Source organism: Oryza brachyantha, chromosome 10, assembly GCF_000231095.2.
Source record: "Oryza brachyantha chromosome 10, ObraRS2, whole genome shotgun sequence".
In the NCBI taxonomy this organism is placed as follows: domain Eukaryota; kingdom Viridiplantae; phylum Streptophyta; class Magnoliopsida; order Poales; family Poaceae; genus Oryza; species Oryza brachyantha.
Genome location: NC_023172.2, coordinates 11,103,638 through 11,120,516, shown reverse-complemented (window position 1 = coordinate 11,120,516; position 16,879 = coordinate 11,103,638). Strand labels below are relative to the sequence as shown.

The following is a 16,879-nucleotide window of genomic DNA, read 5'->3' as shown; positions in this document are numbered from 1 at the left end:
GATATTTTAAATTGTGCTACATTGATGTTCAGTTACTGTCATATCTGATACATTTTCCTTTTGCAGGATCAGAATCCTTCTGTACTGTTCAAAATGGTTGATCCACTGACTGCACTTCAAGAAAAAGTTAGATACTTTTTGGATGAGTGGCCTGGTCACCCTGGTCTTCTGAAAATATTAGACATAGTTGCTTCCCTTTTGGCAATGCCCCTGAGCACTCCGCTTTCAAAGGTCTGGTATCCATAAAGTATGTGTAAAACTTATTTGGATCTAAGTAATAATTATCACACAAATTCCTTATTCTTGAAGGCATTACTTGGATTGCAACTTTTGGTTGGGAAAGCTCAAACATTGCAAGAAAATGACTCCAAGTTTTCCTTTAAAGGTAATCCTGAATCTTGAGTATCCTTTGACTGTAGCAGGACATGGAATCTTGCAATATATCTAGCATCGTTTTTTGTATCTCAGCTTCAGGTGGTAAGAGTGTAAAATGTAGAATGTTGAATGCTATGGTGCTTTGATAGTTTTATTGATCTCACTTCCAAGAATAAACACACTTCCCACTTGTCTATTTATTACTGCATTTTTTTGTAAAACCAGACCAGCAGTTGAGAATTTAATATAGATTCCCTCTAGTCATAAATATTTGATTTTTAGGACAAGGATTCGGTCAAACTTTTGAAACTTTGACAATCAATAACTTTTTAAACACTTAGGCCCTGTTTCTTTCAGATTAAGATTATTATAATCTAGATTATTGAGTTAGATTACTATAAGCTAGATTGTTATAATCTGTAGTAGAGTAAGCTGTGAGTTATTTCTTTCTTAGATTATTAGAGCCTAGATTATTCGGTTTGCAAGTCTAAAGAGGAAGTGGGGTGGTATGGTGAGTAATTTTTCACCCAATAATCTAGAAAAAGCTCACCTAAATTAGCTTATCAGATTATAATAAGCTGGACTCCAGATTATAATAAGCTACTTCAATAAGCTGTCTGTTTCTTTCAGCTTACTCCCAATAATCTGGATTATAATAATCCCAAGCCGAAAGAAATAGGGCCTTAGTTTAAAAACAAAAACAAATGTTGACCCAAGCCAAAAGGAATAGGGCCTTAGTTTAAAAACAAAAACAAATGTTGATATGGTAGATCTGCCTTGAAATGTAATATCATAATATTATAAACTTAGATTTTTACTGTCCCCGTCTCATATTATAGCTAATTCTAGCATTCAAATTTTATCTCAGTAAATAACTACTTCACCCACCTCCTCATCTCAACCAACCACAACCAAACCATCTCATTAATTTTCTTCAACTACTTTCTTATCTCAACCATTCACAACCATCCAATCCCTCATTTAATGACCCCATTCCTTAAATCTTTCCAGAAAGGGCAAACATATGTATATTATGAGATGGAGGGAGTATAACATTATTCTAATATAAAATTGATGGTTAAAGGTTCAAAATCTTGACCGAATTTGAATGCGCTGATTAATGGGACAATTAGTACTATAGGATTGCAGTATTTCTTGGTCAAAATTTGAATCTAGAATTGCATTTATATTGGGATGGGGTTAGTAGGATTTTAGGGATCATACCAGAAAACCGTCTGTAAACACGTCGCTTTATGAAAATAAAATGAAAAACCTGAGGTTTTGTTTTAGCATTGCCTTAAAACCTAGGTTTAGTGAAGTTCCTGTCATATGTAAGATTCTCTTTTCAGTCCAAGACCAAGTGTTATTCCTTCAAGCTGACAGTTATATTTGTCTTCTTGTGTTTTGTTGGTTATGATTTGTTGTGTGCTCTCTCTTCTCTTTCCTCTTTTGCCAAATGTTCCAACATCAACTTGTATTAATTTTCTTTTGTCCACAGACCATCTTCCACCATTATTCATTATCATGTCTTCATGGCAAAGGCTTGAGCTAGAATGTTGGCCTACACTGCTTGAGGAGGTGCTGGGGAAGTATGAAAGCAATGCTCTAAAAGTGAGCTCTACTATGGTTTGCAACATTTGTTAATAATTTATAATTGCTTTTTTGGCTAACAGAATATTCTTGGACTTATGCAGCTATGGTTTCCACTGCGAGCATTGCTTACACAGTCCTCTGATATTTCATCGAATGATGAATTATCTATAATCAAAAGGTGTCCATCTGTGTTTACTCTCTCTATTTGTCTGCCTATATGTTTTCTAATGTATTGCTGACCTTAAATTCAGTGTTGAGGAGTTTATTCAAACATCAAGTGTTGGTGAATTCAAGAGAAGATTGCACCTCCTACTTGCCTTCCATGGTGAGATTTCTGATGGTGCTGGTGTTGGTGCTTATTCTAGGTGAGATCAAGAGACCTGGTTTGCCTTGTTCCACTTTGTTTAGCACAGCATGATTGTTAGTTTCCTTTCTCATTGCCCATTATGATTTTTCACCATGATGGAAACTGCATGCTTTGTTTGAAAATTTGCATCAATTTTCTAACTTGCATTTCTCTTGATAGTTCTTTGCTGAAGAAAATCAAGAATATTCTGTACAACATGTTTGGATACTACATGCAGTTCTTGCCACTGTGAGTTAATTCTCTGTGATTTATTTGAAGTATTTTTGTTCATTTCATCATGGTGGGTATTAGTTGACATTTTCATGGCATCAGTGTTCTTGAGCAAATCGAAGCTGGTAAAGGATCCATAGAAAAGGACTTGAAAGATCAGGTCAAGCTTTACCGTTGGGAGCAAGATCCACACAGCACTTCTTCTATTGAAAATTTCAAGAGGACGAGGCAAAAAATTTTTAAGCTTCTGCGGCGTTTCAATGTATGTGGTGATTGCTTTCAGTCAGTTTCTTTTATGTGAAAATGCACCAATTGGGCCATGATTTGCAAGTGCTATCATTTTTTTAGATAAGTGCTATATGTTGCCATTACATTCTGCAATTGTTGCCATAAAATCTCCAATTGTCTGTCCCAAATTTTGAATCTATCTCTTTATTGCAAGTCATAAGAACTGGTACAGTATTTGTTTCCAGAAAATTAAGTGATATGTAGATTAGGGGCTTTAAGCTTAAAGGGTTGCTTACTGTTTATTATTGATCTCGGCATTCATTAATTATTTAGAAAAATGCATTTAATTGGATGTTCATTTTATAGGATATTTTGCAAAAACCTGTGATAGTCCTGCTAAATCAAGAATCAACGGCAAGAAAAGTTCCATGTTGGCTTGATCAACAGAGGCCTGAATCAGAGTTTCCCGTTGACACTGGGAAACTTAGCGAAAGGTTGTCCCATTAAGATATGAAAATTTTGCAACCTCACCTATATTGTCTACTTAATCTGATGTCCTTTCTGCCAGGTTTTTGTGGTACACTAAGTGGGTAAATCAGGCTAAATTATCATTTCAAGCTTTAGAACAGACAAATGTTACTGCTATTGGAGTTCCTCACAACAAAGGTCTGAGGCTGCACCCATTCTCTCTCTGTCTGTCCTCATGTGTTTCAAAACTGCCATTTTGTGATCTCCTTTCATAGTGAGATTCTGAATTTTTATTTCAACAGAGTTTTTGCGTGTAGTTTCCCACTATAAAAACTGCCGGCAAGATGAAAGTGAACTTGAGGACAGATTTAAGTTCTTTTGGGCGGCAATTGAGCGCATTTGTAATGCAGCTGATTTCGGTGCTATTTTGAAACATGGTAAGAAGAACCAGAAGAAAACTGCCCTATCCAATTTGTTCAAGACACTTGAGGAATGTGGGCTATCAAAGCACAGATCAATGGTTCATGAGGTACATTACATGTCAAAAGCTTGTCTTCCACATCCCCCAATTTTTTCAGCTGCACATTTTCTGCAAGAAATTGAAAGCAATACACTGTAATTTATGGTTCCATTTCAGTGGGGAAACGAGTTGGATGCACCAAGCCCATTTCTAGAGCAGTCATATATCATGACACATTTGCTGCAGCAAGTCACCTCACAGAAAATATCTGAAGATGCTAGCGTTGCTCATGCTACACTATTGAGCACGAATAACTGGAAAAGTGCAAACCAGCACTACTTCAAATGTTTGGCAATGATGCAACAACTTCGACAAATTTCCTTGAAATTCAACAAAGATCTTGGTTTAGAAGAGGTCAGTTTTTCTTCTAGTATTCATGTACTTGGGTGATTCTAGTATCAAATTGTCATTTATTGTTTGAACAATTTGCAGGTTAATAGGGCTACATCATTTATGAATCATCTTTTGTCCACGTTGTCTGAACAAAGGCATTTTGCTTACAATATGTTTGAGCAACTGAATGAGTTTCGGCATGCGATTTTCTTGTTAGGTTCTGGAGGTACTAATTTCTTGATCTGTGCATTCATTTTTCTTGTTTTGAAATTGAAGTGGTAAATTTCATAATTCCTTTGTAGGTGATAGCGACTACCTATCGTCATGCCAAAGTGTACTGCTGAATTCCATGTGGCAGCAAAAGGTAGGTTTGCAGTATGAAAGGTTCACAGTTGTTTGGGTTGACAATTTGACTTATCCTTTTTCCATTTTTATGTAGGAATTTTTTGACAACATACTGCCTATGATCATGGACACAAACTTGCTCCTCAGTAACTTCATGCATTGTCATTGTGACCCTTGTGACAACATCCAAGTAGAAGTTTCTGCAATATCATCTCTTTTTCAAAAGTTCGTTACAAGATTTTCTGAATCGAAGGTAAACTTATTTGTTTTTACCTTCTGATTGGGCCTGTTTGGCCAACTATTAACCTCTAGACCAGGTTAAACGTGGGGCTTATAATTGGGTCTAATCCAAGGACATTAAGCACTATTTCTATTAAAAGCTTCAAATAAGTTGGGTGCTAGTGCATTGTGGCTAAGACAAATACAAGCTTGCTTATTGGAGAAGCTACACCTTTGTCAAGCAGGCCCTGAATACTATTTCTATCCAATCTTCAGCAATATGTGCCTAGTAACTCTGTTCTATTTTACAGGACTTGTTAGACACACACTTACTTGGATCCAATAATATGATTGTTGGCTCGCACAAGAATATACCTCTTGCTACAAGAGAGATGGAGCAACTTGTTGCTGCAAATTGCCAGCTTATCAACATGTTTAGGGAGGATATCCAAGTTTTATGCCACCAGGATGTTTCGATGAGATCTGTTAAGAAAGTTCTGCTCTCTCGGTTTGAAGAGTTGCTGATGAAGGTTTGTGTTAACAAATTGTCTTGTATTTTGATGTCTAGACTGTTAGCACCGAAGTTTTTTTGAATTATCTGCATTTTGACTAGCTTTCACTTTACTGTGCTGCACATAGGACAAGGAGCTATAGATCCCACAAAAATGTCATGGAACTTTATAGCTTCTTTAATTGCTCTATTCTATTCTTATAGGAGTGTCTCATTGGAAGTATACCCTATTCTGGGGCAGTTATATGCACTTTACATACATTTTGTTTCAAAAACTTCTATTTTACTTTTCATCTCGTCTGTTTTCTGGATATTGTGATGCTTAAACATGCATTATTGGCGCAGGGGGGTTTATCAATGGCGATTTTATCCAGAGAAGTTGATGAAGACAAACATATTTTATCCTCTGGTGTCCAACATGATCTTGAAGCTTCATACGCAGAAGCTTTCAATGAAATCTTTTCACTTGCTATTGGTGTTGTTGGAAAACTTGCTGATCGTGGAATATCCACTGATGGAACCCATGATTCATGGGAAGGAAATATTACTTTGTGGAAAGATATTTTGCAGACATATGTCATGAACCTTGAAATCTGCCATTTGTGTGATTCTAGTAAAAAACTTACTGTTTCAGTGGTATGCCCCTTTACTTTGTGCACCTCATTTTTAGATCTCTACGGAACTGGATGTATTTGCTACATTACCTGATTCTCACTTATTACCAACAGAGGAGGCTGGTCGACATTAAACCTGTGTTGTGTTCTAGTATAGAGATGCAATTAATGCATCTTCATGCTTTGCTTGGTTTGGTCCTGTCAGCGGCTGAAGGCATTCTTTCAGAACTTTTAGAAGCTCATAGAACAGTAAGTATTTCATGCTTCAACAATTTTCTACTGATCTCTTTTTCCCTGTTTCAGGTAAAACAGTCTTAGAAAAATTTCTAATCCTCTTTTCTGATGGTTTCAGACATCTGAAATGACTCATGCACTTGGGGACCTTTTGATTCATCTATTTGCGGAAGGCTTTGGTTCCACAGATGATACAACTGAAGATCCCTCAGATGGACCACAACAGGATGCAGCTGGAACTGGCATGGGTGAGGGCGAAGGTCAAGAGAGTGCAAGTTCTAAAATACATGATATATCACAACTAGAGGGGACAGCTAATGAAATGGTTAGTGCGATCTTACCATGCTTCCATTCCTGACTCTCTCCATTGCAATTTTGTCCTCTTTCGAGTTAGAATTGAAAGAAAAATATGGAACCTAACCATTTTTCCTGATATTGTGAACAGGAAGCTCTATGTAAGCCAGATCAAGCTCCTAAGAATGATGATGATGCAATTGAAATGCAAGAAGATTTTAACGCGGAATTATCTGATGTTTCTGAGGATCCTGAAGGCAAGGATTCAGAAAATGAGGATGATGACATGAACTTGGAGAATCAGATGGGTGATACTGGTGATGCAAGCGAAATGGTTGGCAAGAAATCTTGGGATAAGGACGAAGATGATCCTAATACATCCACTGAGAAGTATGAATTGGGTTCATCCACCAAGGAGACAGAGAAGAATGATAGGGAACTGAGAGCAAAGGACGAGGGTGCTCTTGAAGAAGATCTCATGGAGACAGATTGTGATGAGCAAGGCAAGAATAATAATTTGGAGGATGATCCTACTACTGGTGAGGATGTTGATCAGGATATGGATGATGTAATGGACAAAGCTGATGCCTATGATGATCGTACAGGACCTGAACTCCCTGAACCAAAGGACGTTTCTGAGGATGTGGACATTGAGGGGACAGACCATATGGATGAAATTGATGCTGACGGCGAAGAACTCAGTCCAGAAGAGGAAAAGCCAACTGATGGGAGTTTAGATGCTTCAGATGATATGGAGGGTGAAGAGGCTGCACAGCATGGTGACAACGAGATTGATGGTGAACAGGAGCATGCTGAAGATGGACAGATGGAGACAAATAACATGGAGAATGAAGAACAACAAAAGATTGAGTCACTTGAGCATCCATCACAAGGTATGCAACCCAATAATGTTGAACTGGACTCTAACAGAGAATCTGAATCCAACCTGGCCAACAGCACTGATATGAACACTGCAACTGCTCCTTCTGTTAATTTTTCAAACAATGAGGTCCCTGGTCTGGAATTATCTATGCCCAACTCTGCTGATGGCTCTAGGTTATTATCTAACTCCAAGCCAGACCTACAGACTGATACTGAACTATCACAGCTCAAACAGACGAATCCTTTTAGGAGCATTGGAGATGCAATGGCGGACTGGAAAGAACGAGCCAGAGTCTCAGCTGATACGCAGGATCATCAACCAGATTCTGAACACCATATTGATGATGAAAGTGCTGCTGAATTTCGTTATGTGCCGGACAGTGAGCAGAGCACCTCTCAGGCACTGGGCAACGCAACAGCTGATCAAATTAATGAGAACCTACAAGTCAAACAGTCTTCCATGGAGGATGAAAACCATGTGCAGAAAGAGGAACATAATACTGAGAGGACACCTGGAGATGAACATAATCTTGAAGTGCCGCACCTGCAAGCTTCACAATCACGTACCAAGTCTGAAAATGCCAACTTTGAGCATAGAGAGTTTCAAACTGATACATCTGTTCAGGATTCAGTCCAAGGTGAAACAGATAGCACTTTTGGGGATTTTGTTTCGTTCAAACAACCTCCAACAGATGAGAGAATGGTTTTATCGGACTTAGCCAATGACAGGGAGTTATCTACCCAGATGGAAGTGGACGCCAGTGATGAGGATATGAAAGGTGCTATTGTTGACTGGAAAAGTGTTGAACTCACAACTATAAAGTTGTCCCAAGAACTAGCTGAGCAATTGCGCCTTGTGATGGAACCAACTCTTGCAAGTAAGCTTCAAGGAGATTACAGAACTGGAAAGAGAATAAACATGAAGAAGGTACTTATATTTCTCACGATATTGTCTTATTCTAAAACAAGCTCTGCAAATTTTAATGTATTCACTATGTGATGGAGTATTGCCCTGTCCTCGCGATCTGGTGTATATATATATGGCTCGTGCATGCAGATATTCAGGTGGCCGTCATGGTCATGAAGCAAATTACATACACATGTGCTCCCTCCAATTTCATAATTCTTATCGTTTTAGATGAGAGTGTGGTTAAATTTTTAAAACTTTAACTATTAATAACTTCTAAAATATTTTATTTGAAAATACTAGGATAACATGTATAGATAAATCATAAAGAATATTGCTCTTCTTTCAGGTTATTCCCTATATTGCAAGTCATTTCCGCAGGGATAAGATATGGTTGCGCCGTACTAAACCTAATAAACGGAATTACCAAGTGGTTATTGCTGTGGATGACTCACGAAGTATGTCCGAGGGCAAGTGTGGAAAAGTGGCTATTGAAGCATTAGTTACAGTCTGCCGGGCCATGTCACAACTTGAGGTTGGACAGTTTGCAGTTGCAAGTTTTGGGAAAAAGGGAAATGTCAAGGTGCTACATGATTTTGATCAGGTCTTCAATGGAGAAGCGGGAATGAATGTAGGTTTGATGAAACTGATTGCACGCTCTTCTGTTTTCCAATAAACTAAAGTCACGAGCTGTTGCTCATTTTCCTTCTCTGATGACAGATGATCTCTAGTTTGTCCTTCGAGCAAGACAACAAACTTGAGGATGAACCAGTTGCTGATCTCTTGAAGCATCTGAACACAATGCTTGATGCTGCTGTGGCACGGTCACGCACACCGTCGGGGCAAAATCCACTTCAGCAACTCATCCTAATAATATCCGATGGGAAGTTCCACGAAAAGGTACAACTATTTTCCGTCACTTGAGCTTACAGATCTCTCAGTGCCTATTTTTTTGGTTGTAACGTTTGCTTCGTGTCCATCAGGAAAATTTGAAGCGTTGCGTCAGGAACGTTCTTAACAGAAGGAGGATGATCGCATATGTACTCCTAGACAGCCACGAGGAATCTATTATGGATTCACTGGTACGTACCTCCCGAGTTTCACTAACATGGTTTGCACGGCTACGTAATTAACTGAGCTCGAAATGCTTTTGACATTGACGTGCAGGAGGTATCCTATCAAGGTGCCAAACTAACCATGGGAAAATATATGGACTCCTTTCCATTCCCTTACTACGTCATGCTGAAGAATATTGAAGCACTTCCTCGTACGTTAGCTGACTTGCTGAGACAGGTACAAATTAACGCATGCCTTAGCTCCTGCTATTTACTAGCTAATCTGACAATGGATGATGCATTGATGAATGATCTTTACTCATCTGTTCTTCTGTTCTCTGCTGCAGTGGTTTGAGCTCATGCAGAGCACTAATGAATGATCTTTTGGATGCTCATCGGAGCAACCACAGGAAGGATATCCTCGCGGCCCTCGCTGTAATTTGTGTACAGAATACGAGGGAACCAAAATTTTGACCTGTACTAGGCTTCTGGCTACCTATACTCCGATAACAAGTACTGTTCAAGGCCTGTGCTGTGTACAAAATATACCACATTTCGTTGTAGATTGCATCTGAGAAATGCAAGAAATTTTGTAGCTACTACTATGAAGAGCTAGTTATTGATTCCCCTTTTTGCGCTCCAAATCATCGCACAGGAAAATCCTCTTCCTCCCAGCTGGTCACTGCCCTCTCAATAGGAGCTGTGGCTGTTGTGCTGACATCTGTGCCATGCAGGGTACTAGGCATCGTCCTTCCCTAACGGGGAATTCCCCATCGGGTCATCACCACGTCCCCATCCTCGCCCCTGCGAACCATGATAGGGCTTATAATAAACCTATCCTCAATTACCACGGTGATTTTTTCTCCGTAGTTTTCCCCGTTTTGTTTAACCAATAAGTCTTTATCATAATTTTGCAATCCGTTGTAGGCGGGTATAGGAGATGGGTATAGGAGGCGACGTGCCAACGGTCGGCAGCCCCATGCAGGGGGCATCATGTTGGTGTGAAAGGTGGAGAGGGGCCACACTCGTGAAGACGGGTGGACGGAGACTTGCAGGCGGCCGTCGACGAAGAGGGGGTGCTGCCGCAACGGAGGACGGCGGATCGAGGGGAGGAGGGAGGGTCGGGTGGCGCCGCCACGATGGGCGGCCGTTTGACGGAGAGACGACGCAGCGGGGAGGGGGAGGGTGGCATGGTGGGGAGACGATCGGCCACCAACACAGCAGGAAGGGGGTGTGGCGTGGCGGGGCGATGAGTGGCCACCGTGGCACGGAGCCGCCGCGGAGAGGAGTGGGTGGTCGTCGGGCTCCTGCTGCTCGGTGCAGATAGTGGTGGAGGGGACGGCCGGTGTTGCTAGGTTGAGTGGTTGATCCACATTGACTAGGTTAGGCTTATATATTATGCCCTTTGGGTTTTATTTTTTGGGCCAAAATCTTCTAACAGTATAAACAGGTCACCGCGGGAAATGAGAACGGGCCCGTCCCCGCTAGCCCCGCTGGGGATAAATTTGATACCATTTGCATCCCCGTGGGTAGTATATTTCAACCATCCCGTCCCCGTCCCCTAATAGGTGATTTTACTGCGGGGAATCGGGTTTTTACTTCTTATATTTTCATTTGTACTCGTCGAACTTTAGACTATTAATCTTTCAAATCGCTAAGAATATAGTAAATTTTTATTTTAACACCATTAATTTCCTCTATCCGGCATCTTCGGAACTAGGGGTAAAATCAAGAGGAATAAAATGAGTATTAAAATGGCGGTAAGAACCATTTTTCTATACATATATATATATATATCAGATTGTGTGTACCAATTAAAGACAAAACTGCAATCACTTTGCATGTTTTGGCTTATCATTTACCCCCACATCCCTATCCCCGTCCAACGTGTACCTGACGCCTGCCACCGTCATCCTCATCCTCTCCCAGTAACGGTCGGGCCCCACCTTCCGGACTCCTTTGCGCTCTGGGGCCCACTCGCATTGCCGACTCCCAGAATTTTTTCTAAAAGGAGAAAAAAAAATTACAAAACCGTTTGCGCTCGCGCCACCCTGTGGGCAACCCAGCCACCGCTGGCTTTGTGCTGGACTTGTTTATTCCCTTTTTGTTCTTACTCCATTCATTGAGTTTTTTTTTTTGGAGGGAAGATCGATGTTCGATGGTGGACATAGCTATGGAGTGTCTGATGTATGATGAGTGCATTGAACTCTGTAGGCAGATATTTTTCTCCAGCTCACTCTGCAAGTGCGGCTGAACTAGGGGGCAGCCACTCCATGTTGTTTAACGTTTTTTTAAATGTTTAACTATTTATTTTATTTAAAAATTTAGTATAAATATAAAAAATAATAAGTCGTGGCTCTCTTAATAATAAATTGATAATAATTTTTGAATAAGACAAATGGTCAAATATTACAGGTAAAAAAAGTCAAACATCTTATATTATGAAACGAAGAAAGTATCTTTTTTTAACAAAACTTCTTGTTATTTCACACGTATAGTTGTTAGATGTCAGTTTGGTCAGTGAATGGTTTAATGAAAGTGAATGGTTTAATGAAAGACTGAATTAAGAAAAACCCAAATACAACCTAAAACACACTATCCCTAATAATTTCCCCTACGCAGGCAGGCATCACACTCATCTTCGTTTGGTTGTGCGTGTGATTCAATTATGTATCAAAGACACGAAAGTTTATCTCTACTACTATAATAATTATATTGAGATTTGATAAAATATGGAGGAGGAGAAAAATATTATTGTAGCACTGCTTAAGTATTTGTAAAAACAGTCTCAATGCATATTTCATATATCAGTAAAATTATTAACTTAATAAGTACTATGACACTAACCTAATCTAATAAAACCTTACGGGCACAAATAAAACCTTACGGGCACAAATTAAACACATGTGATTCCATAAGAACCGGTGCCGTTCACGGCACCTACCCCCATAGGGGCAGGCACAAAATAGGACGAACACCCCGTTACCGCCATATTTGAAGGAGAAAACAGAGACAGAAAGAGGAAGGAAAAAAAAAACGTGTCTTTCCCCGCTATAAAAACCGCCCGCCGTTTCATTCCGTTGTGTTGTTTCGCTCATCTTCGTCTCCGCCGCCGGCGACGCGTTCGTTCTCCTCGGCGTGAGCCCAAGAACCGGCCGTCTCCACCTGAGCCGAGCCTGAGCTCTCTCGGAGATGGAGCTGAATTCTGAGCAGCACGGGTAAGCAAGCGCAGCGAGCGAGCGTGAGAGAGATTGGTTTTGGTCCTCTGGTTTTGATTTTGAGCGATCTGGTTCCGTGAAATTCAAATTCTCACCTGTGTCTGTGGTCGTTATGAAGCTGCGCGCATTACACGAGGGGATGCAAGATCAGGGCGCCCTGCTGCGGCGAGGTGTTCGACTGCAGGCATTGCCACAACGACGCCAAGGTTGGTCGGGGTTCTAGTCTTCTTCGCTTTTTTTTTCTTTCAAATTTCAATTTTTTGGGGGTCCAGTTCCTCTCCGGAGAGAGGAAAGTCGATCAAACGGTGTTGATGCTGGATAATTTGTCCGTTGCAGAATTCGCTCGAGATCGATCTCAGCGACCGGCACGAGATTCCCCGCCACGAAATCAAGAAGGTGCTTGCTCTCTGTTCGCTTCTCACCATCTGCTTTCCTTTTCTTTTTTTCTCAGTGCTGCTCTCTGTTTGCCGTCAAACTTATCTCAATTCGCTACGTCTGATAGAAAATAAGGCTGCGACTGCGACTGCGACCTGTATTTGATTGCGTCTCCGGAGGGTCCCGTACCTCGATTTCATAAAATCTATCAATTTCTTCAGGCCAAAATTTAAAAATCCAATTTTGTTTGTCATTTAAGTCTGGTGGTGATGCATGCCTGGGGCCACTGCCATGAAGTGGCCAAGAGAGCTCCATACCTGCACCCAAAGATTTTTCTTTTCCCTTCTTGAGATAAGGCCCTATTCTCAAAAACTTTTCTTAAAAACATCACATTGAATCTTTAGACATCTAAATAAAACATTAAATATACATAAACATTAAAACTAATTACACAGTTATGGGGAAATTGTGAGATGAATCTTTTGAGCTTAGTCCATGATTAGACATAAGTGCTACAGTAACCAACATGTGCTAATGACGGATTAATTAGACTTAAAAGTTTTGTTTTGCGGTTTTCAGGCGAAATCTGAAATTTATTTTATAATTAGACTACGTTTAATACTTAAAATATATATATGATCGTACGTGTGAATCTCTCTCAAAATTTTTTTCTAACTGAATGGGGTCTCCATGGGGACAGATTCTTCTTGATATTTTTCCATTCCACACTCCACTTGCCACAAGGGCTAGTTCCATACTCCATCCGTCTATAAATATAAGGGATTTCGACCACTTCAGTCCGTCCACGTGTATAAGAGATGACAAAGCATTTAATCTCTTAACCTGTTAATTTTTGTACCTTTGTTGTGATCTTTCTGTTGAAAATAGCAAAATCTCTTATATTTGTGAACGGAGTGAGTACTTTTGTTAGCAGTGACCAATCTGTGGTCCACATGATTGGTTATGTCCATGTGACAGTGTCACTAGAAGGATGCGGCTAGGAGAAATGGGGTGAGAGGCAGAGCAAGAAAGGTAAAGGACAAAGGCAGGTCTCACCATCAGCCAAGATTAAACTCAGCTGTGGTCATCTGATTGATTGATTGCTTACTGAATAATTGAGTACATGATTGATGCAATTAGACAGTTTGGATATGTAGATTCATTATGTGGCTCAACAGGTGTCCATAGTTAACAGTGCTTTTTGCTGGGAAGGCCCAGACCGGGCCAGCCAATTTCATTAAGAGGGGAGAATGTACAAAAAGAGTTACAAATTGAGTTTACAAACTCAGTGGAGGTTGCTGAGTCCGGTGTAAACCGGGGAAACTCTAACGAATAAAAACCGAAGAGCTATTCCTCACGTTCTCTAAAATACCCCGCTAGTTAACAGTGCTTCAATAGTCAAACTGATACTGCAATTATTACTGATTATATCCTGGGGGAATCTAGTGGATAAGGATTTCAGTGGCTGTTACGCTCTAGTCATTATCATCAACTTTGCTAACCAAAGATTGTCGAATCACTGAAACTGTTTTACTTTGTGGTGTATCACAGGTTATCTGCTCTCTCTGCAACAAAGAACAGGATGTAAGTTGTCCATGTTAAAGTGCAATAGAATTTCCTGAGTGTACTACAGTTGAATTTCTCGAGTGTACTGACTTTTTCTGTATTAATCACATGAAAATTGTTCACTTGATCGACAGGTACAACAGTACTGCTCTGGCTGTGGGGCATGCATGGGAAAGTATTTCTGTGGAAAATGCAACTTCTTTGATGATGATGTAAGCATATCTGGATAATTATGATTCAAAGTTACACCCAAGTTTCTAATGTGGCGATGTAATTTTGTTTCAAAACTATTTGATGCTTCTCAACCTGACAAAAGTACTGGTTTGGTTTGTGCCAGGTCTCAAAGAACCAGTATCACTGTGATGGATGCGGCATATGCAGGCAAGTCCCAAATCTACTACCTCTATGAAACTTCTGATGCATTCACTATATTTTATTAAGAATGATCAATCTTGGATACATTCTCTATTTTCTTCAGAACTGGTGGTGCAGATAAGTTCTTTCACTGCGACAAATGCGGTATGTTGTTGTTCATTGCCCTTTTTTACCTTCTCGCCAATTGTCTCTGATAAAAAGATTGGTCTAACACTCGCGATGTGTCTGTCATCTAAACAGGTTGTTGCTACAGCAATGTGCTGAGGGATTCTCATCACTGTGTAGAAGGAGCAATGCATCACAACTGCCCTGTCTGCTTCGAGGTGAGTCTTGCTTTCGACAAAATTTGGTATTCAGAAAAACAACATTCCTATTTTTTCCCCCACAATTTTTGATCTGACATAACAAATCTTCTCCTTTTTCCAAATAATAGTACCTATTTGACTCGACGAAGGACATAAGCGTGTTACATTGTGGGCACACGATTCATCTGGATTGTCTGAACGAGATGAGAGCGCATCACCAGTAAGTGTTCTCGAGAAACTTATGGTGCAATCTTTTTGTTTATAATTATGTTTATAAATTGAAATTTAAATATAAAGTAAATTTTAGAGTTTTTTTATTATATTTTATTTTTTAGTCTTGTCTTTTAGATAGTTAAAAACACATATATAATTCTTTTTTAACAAATATACCATTTATTTTTTTAATAAAAAACCAAACAATCACCCTCGAGTCCTCGCCATGTCTGATCTTCCCCCCAGCTTCGCGTGCCCGGTGTGCTCACGGTCCGCCTGCGACATGTCGGACGCGTGGAAGAAGCTCGACGAGGAGGTCGCGGCGACGCCGATGCCGGAGTTCTACCAGAAGAAGATGGTAACGACCACCATTCCTCCCAAAACCCATTCTTCAGTCAGTGAAACAATGCGTGCCTGAACTCTGAAACAACATCCATCTCTTCCTCTTCCTCCTCTTCCAGGTGTGGATCCTCTGCAACGACTGCGGCGCGACGTCGAGCGTGAGCTACCACGTCCTGGCGCACAAGTGCCCCGGCTGCAGCTCCTACAACACCAGGGAGACGAGAGGCGGCCCTGCAGCCGCGCGCTCCAGGGTTTGATCCGCATCAGCAGCAGCAGCAGCAGACCGAGTTAGCATGCAGCAGCTCACACAGTTCACAGCCAAGGATGCAATCGATAGCTACAAACAAGAAACAAGATTCTAGCATGTAGAGACAAGATGCATGTAGTCAGAGACGAGTTGTTCCTCCGAATTTAGCCGGGAGAAAAATGCGAAGGCTCGCCGTCCGGAGAGCACAAAAAATAATAAAAAGAAAAAAAAGAAAAGGAAGATGAAATCGAGAGAAGGAATGTCGTTTGGTGCAGGCTTTGCACCAGGATGGGATGGTGATTTTTGCCTTGCTGCGTGCAGCAAGTTGAAATAAAGCTTTGTTGATCGAAATGGGCCGTGGCCCACAAGCCCGTACGTTTGTGTTTCCAAGCTCCAACCATTTACTAAATGATAAATTTATATAGGGTTTGTCTCTCTCTCTATATATAAAATCTTTGCTTGTTGCACGGTCCCTGTCACAAAATAACTTTATTTTTTACGTATCCTATACATACAAGTACAAAAAGTAAAAGACAACATTCTCTTCACTTTATCAAGTTCAATGTTATTGTCTCGCAACGCATTTGTCCTTTATTTTTACTCGCTACAATACACAATAATTGCTTGAAAAATAAATTTATTTTAGAATAAACGAGTAGCCAAAAATGATATTATTCAGGATGGATGAAGTAAGAATTTCAGGCCACAATCAACAGACAAGCAGACGGCGCCACATTGCCACATTTTCTCCCTGTCATTTTCACATATCATTGTTACTTAATTATACAATAATAAGTTGGGCTCGGTTGGTCTTGACCATGCACTGGATGAAATATTGAAATCAGTACAGCAAGTGACACATAATCGGAGTACTTCACCTACTGAAATTTGAAGACAGATGAAAGTCTCAGCTCCATAAATGCAGACAGCCAATTGGCCTAGCCAAACGTGCACATCTAGCCAATCCCTAGAGCCCGAGTTTTAGGAACACTAAAAAACTAAATTATTCTTTATTAATAGAGATACAGTATTGATTAGTGGGTATGTGATGAGTATTGAAAGGATAAAATGTCTTGATTTACG

At 40.3% G+C, this 16,879-nt stretch overlaps 2 protein-coding genes across 2 annotated transcripts in view; both read left to right on the top strand.

The window, feature by feature from the left end:
- The window catches only part of LOC102706882 (midasin), a 35,711-nt gene extending 25,883 nt beyond the window's left edge, over positions 1–9,828 (top strand). The window contains exons 42-65 of the mRNA XM_040528290.1: positions 67–231; positions 310–385; positions 1,874–1,986; positions 2,070–2,146; positions 2,220–2,333; positions 2,495–2,563; positions 2,648–2,807; positions 3,140–3,267; positions 3,342–3,439; positions 3,544–3,770; positions 3,879–4,115; positions 4,194–4,320; positions 4,397–4,458; positions 4,534–4,692; positions 4,970–5,188; positions 5,515–5,805; positions 5,898–6,032; positions 6,136–6,342; positions 6,463–8,121; positions 8,450–8,731; positions 8,821–9,000; positions 9,084–9,182; positions 9,268–9,393; positions 9,503–9,828. Coding sequence (XP_040384224.1) covers positions 67–231; positions 310–385; positions 1,874–1,986; positions 2,070–2,146; positions 2,220–2,333; positions 2,495–2,563; positions 2,648–2,807; positions 3,140–3,267; positions 3,342–3,439; positions 3,544–3,770; positions 3,879–4,115; positions 4,194–4,320; positions 4,397–4,458; positions 4,534–4,692; positions 4,970–5,188; positions 5,515–5,805; positions 5,898–6,032; positions 6,136–6,342; positions 6,463–8,121; positions 8,450–8,731; positions 8,821–9,000; positions 9,084–9,182; positions 9,268–9,393; positions 9,503–9,535 — 5,043 coding nt within the window. The 3' untranslated portion in view covers positions 9,536–9,828. The remainder of the gene's footprint in view (positions 1–66; positions 232–309; positions 386–1,873; positions 1,987–2,069; positions 2,147–2,219; positions 2,334–2,494; positions 2,564–2,647; positions 2,808–3,139; positions 3,268–3,341; positions 3,440–3,543; positions 3,771–3,878; positions 4,116–4,193; positions 4,321–4,396; positions 4,459–4,533; positions 4,693–4,969; positions 5,189–5,514; positions 5,806–5,897; positions 6,033–6,135; positions 6,343–6,462; positions 8,122–8,449; positions 8,732–8,820; positions 9,001–9,083; positions 9,183–9,267; positions 9,394–9,502) is intronic.
- A 2,327-nt stretch (positions 9,829–12,155) lies between these two features.
- LOC102711295 (E3 ubiquitin-protein ligase RZFP34-like) lies at positions 12,156–16,165 on the top strand. The gene is made up of 11 exons (XM_006661765.3): positions 12,156–12,373; positions 12,492–12,579; positions 12,710–12,769; positions 14,300–14,332; positions 14,449–14,526; positions 14,652–14,695; positions 14,793–14,833; positions 14,930–15,012; positions 15,123–15,214; positions 15,454–15,565; positions 15,669–16,165. Exons 1-11 carry the CDS (start codon positions 12,348–12,350, stop codon positions 15,804–15,806), a joined length of 795 nt encoding a protein of 264 aa, XP_006661828.1. The 5' UTR covers positions 12,156–12,347; the 3' UTR covers positions 15,807–16,165.
- The last annotated feature ends 714 nt before the right edge of the window (positions 16,166–16,879 follow it).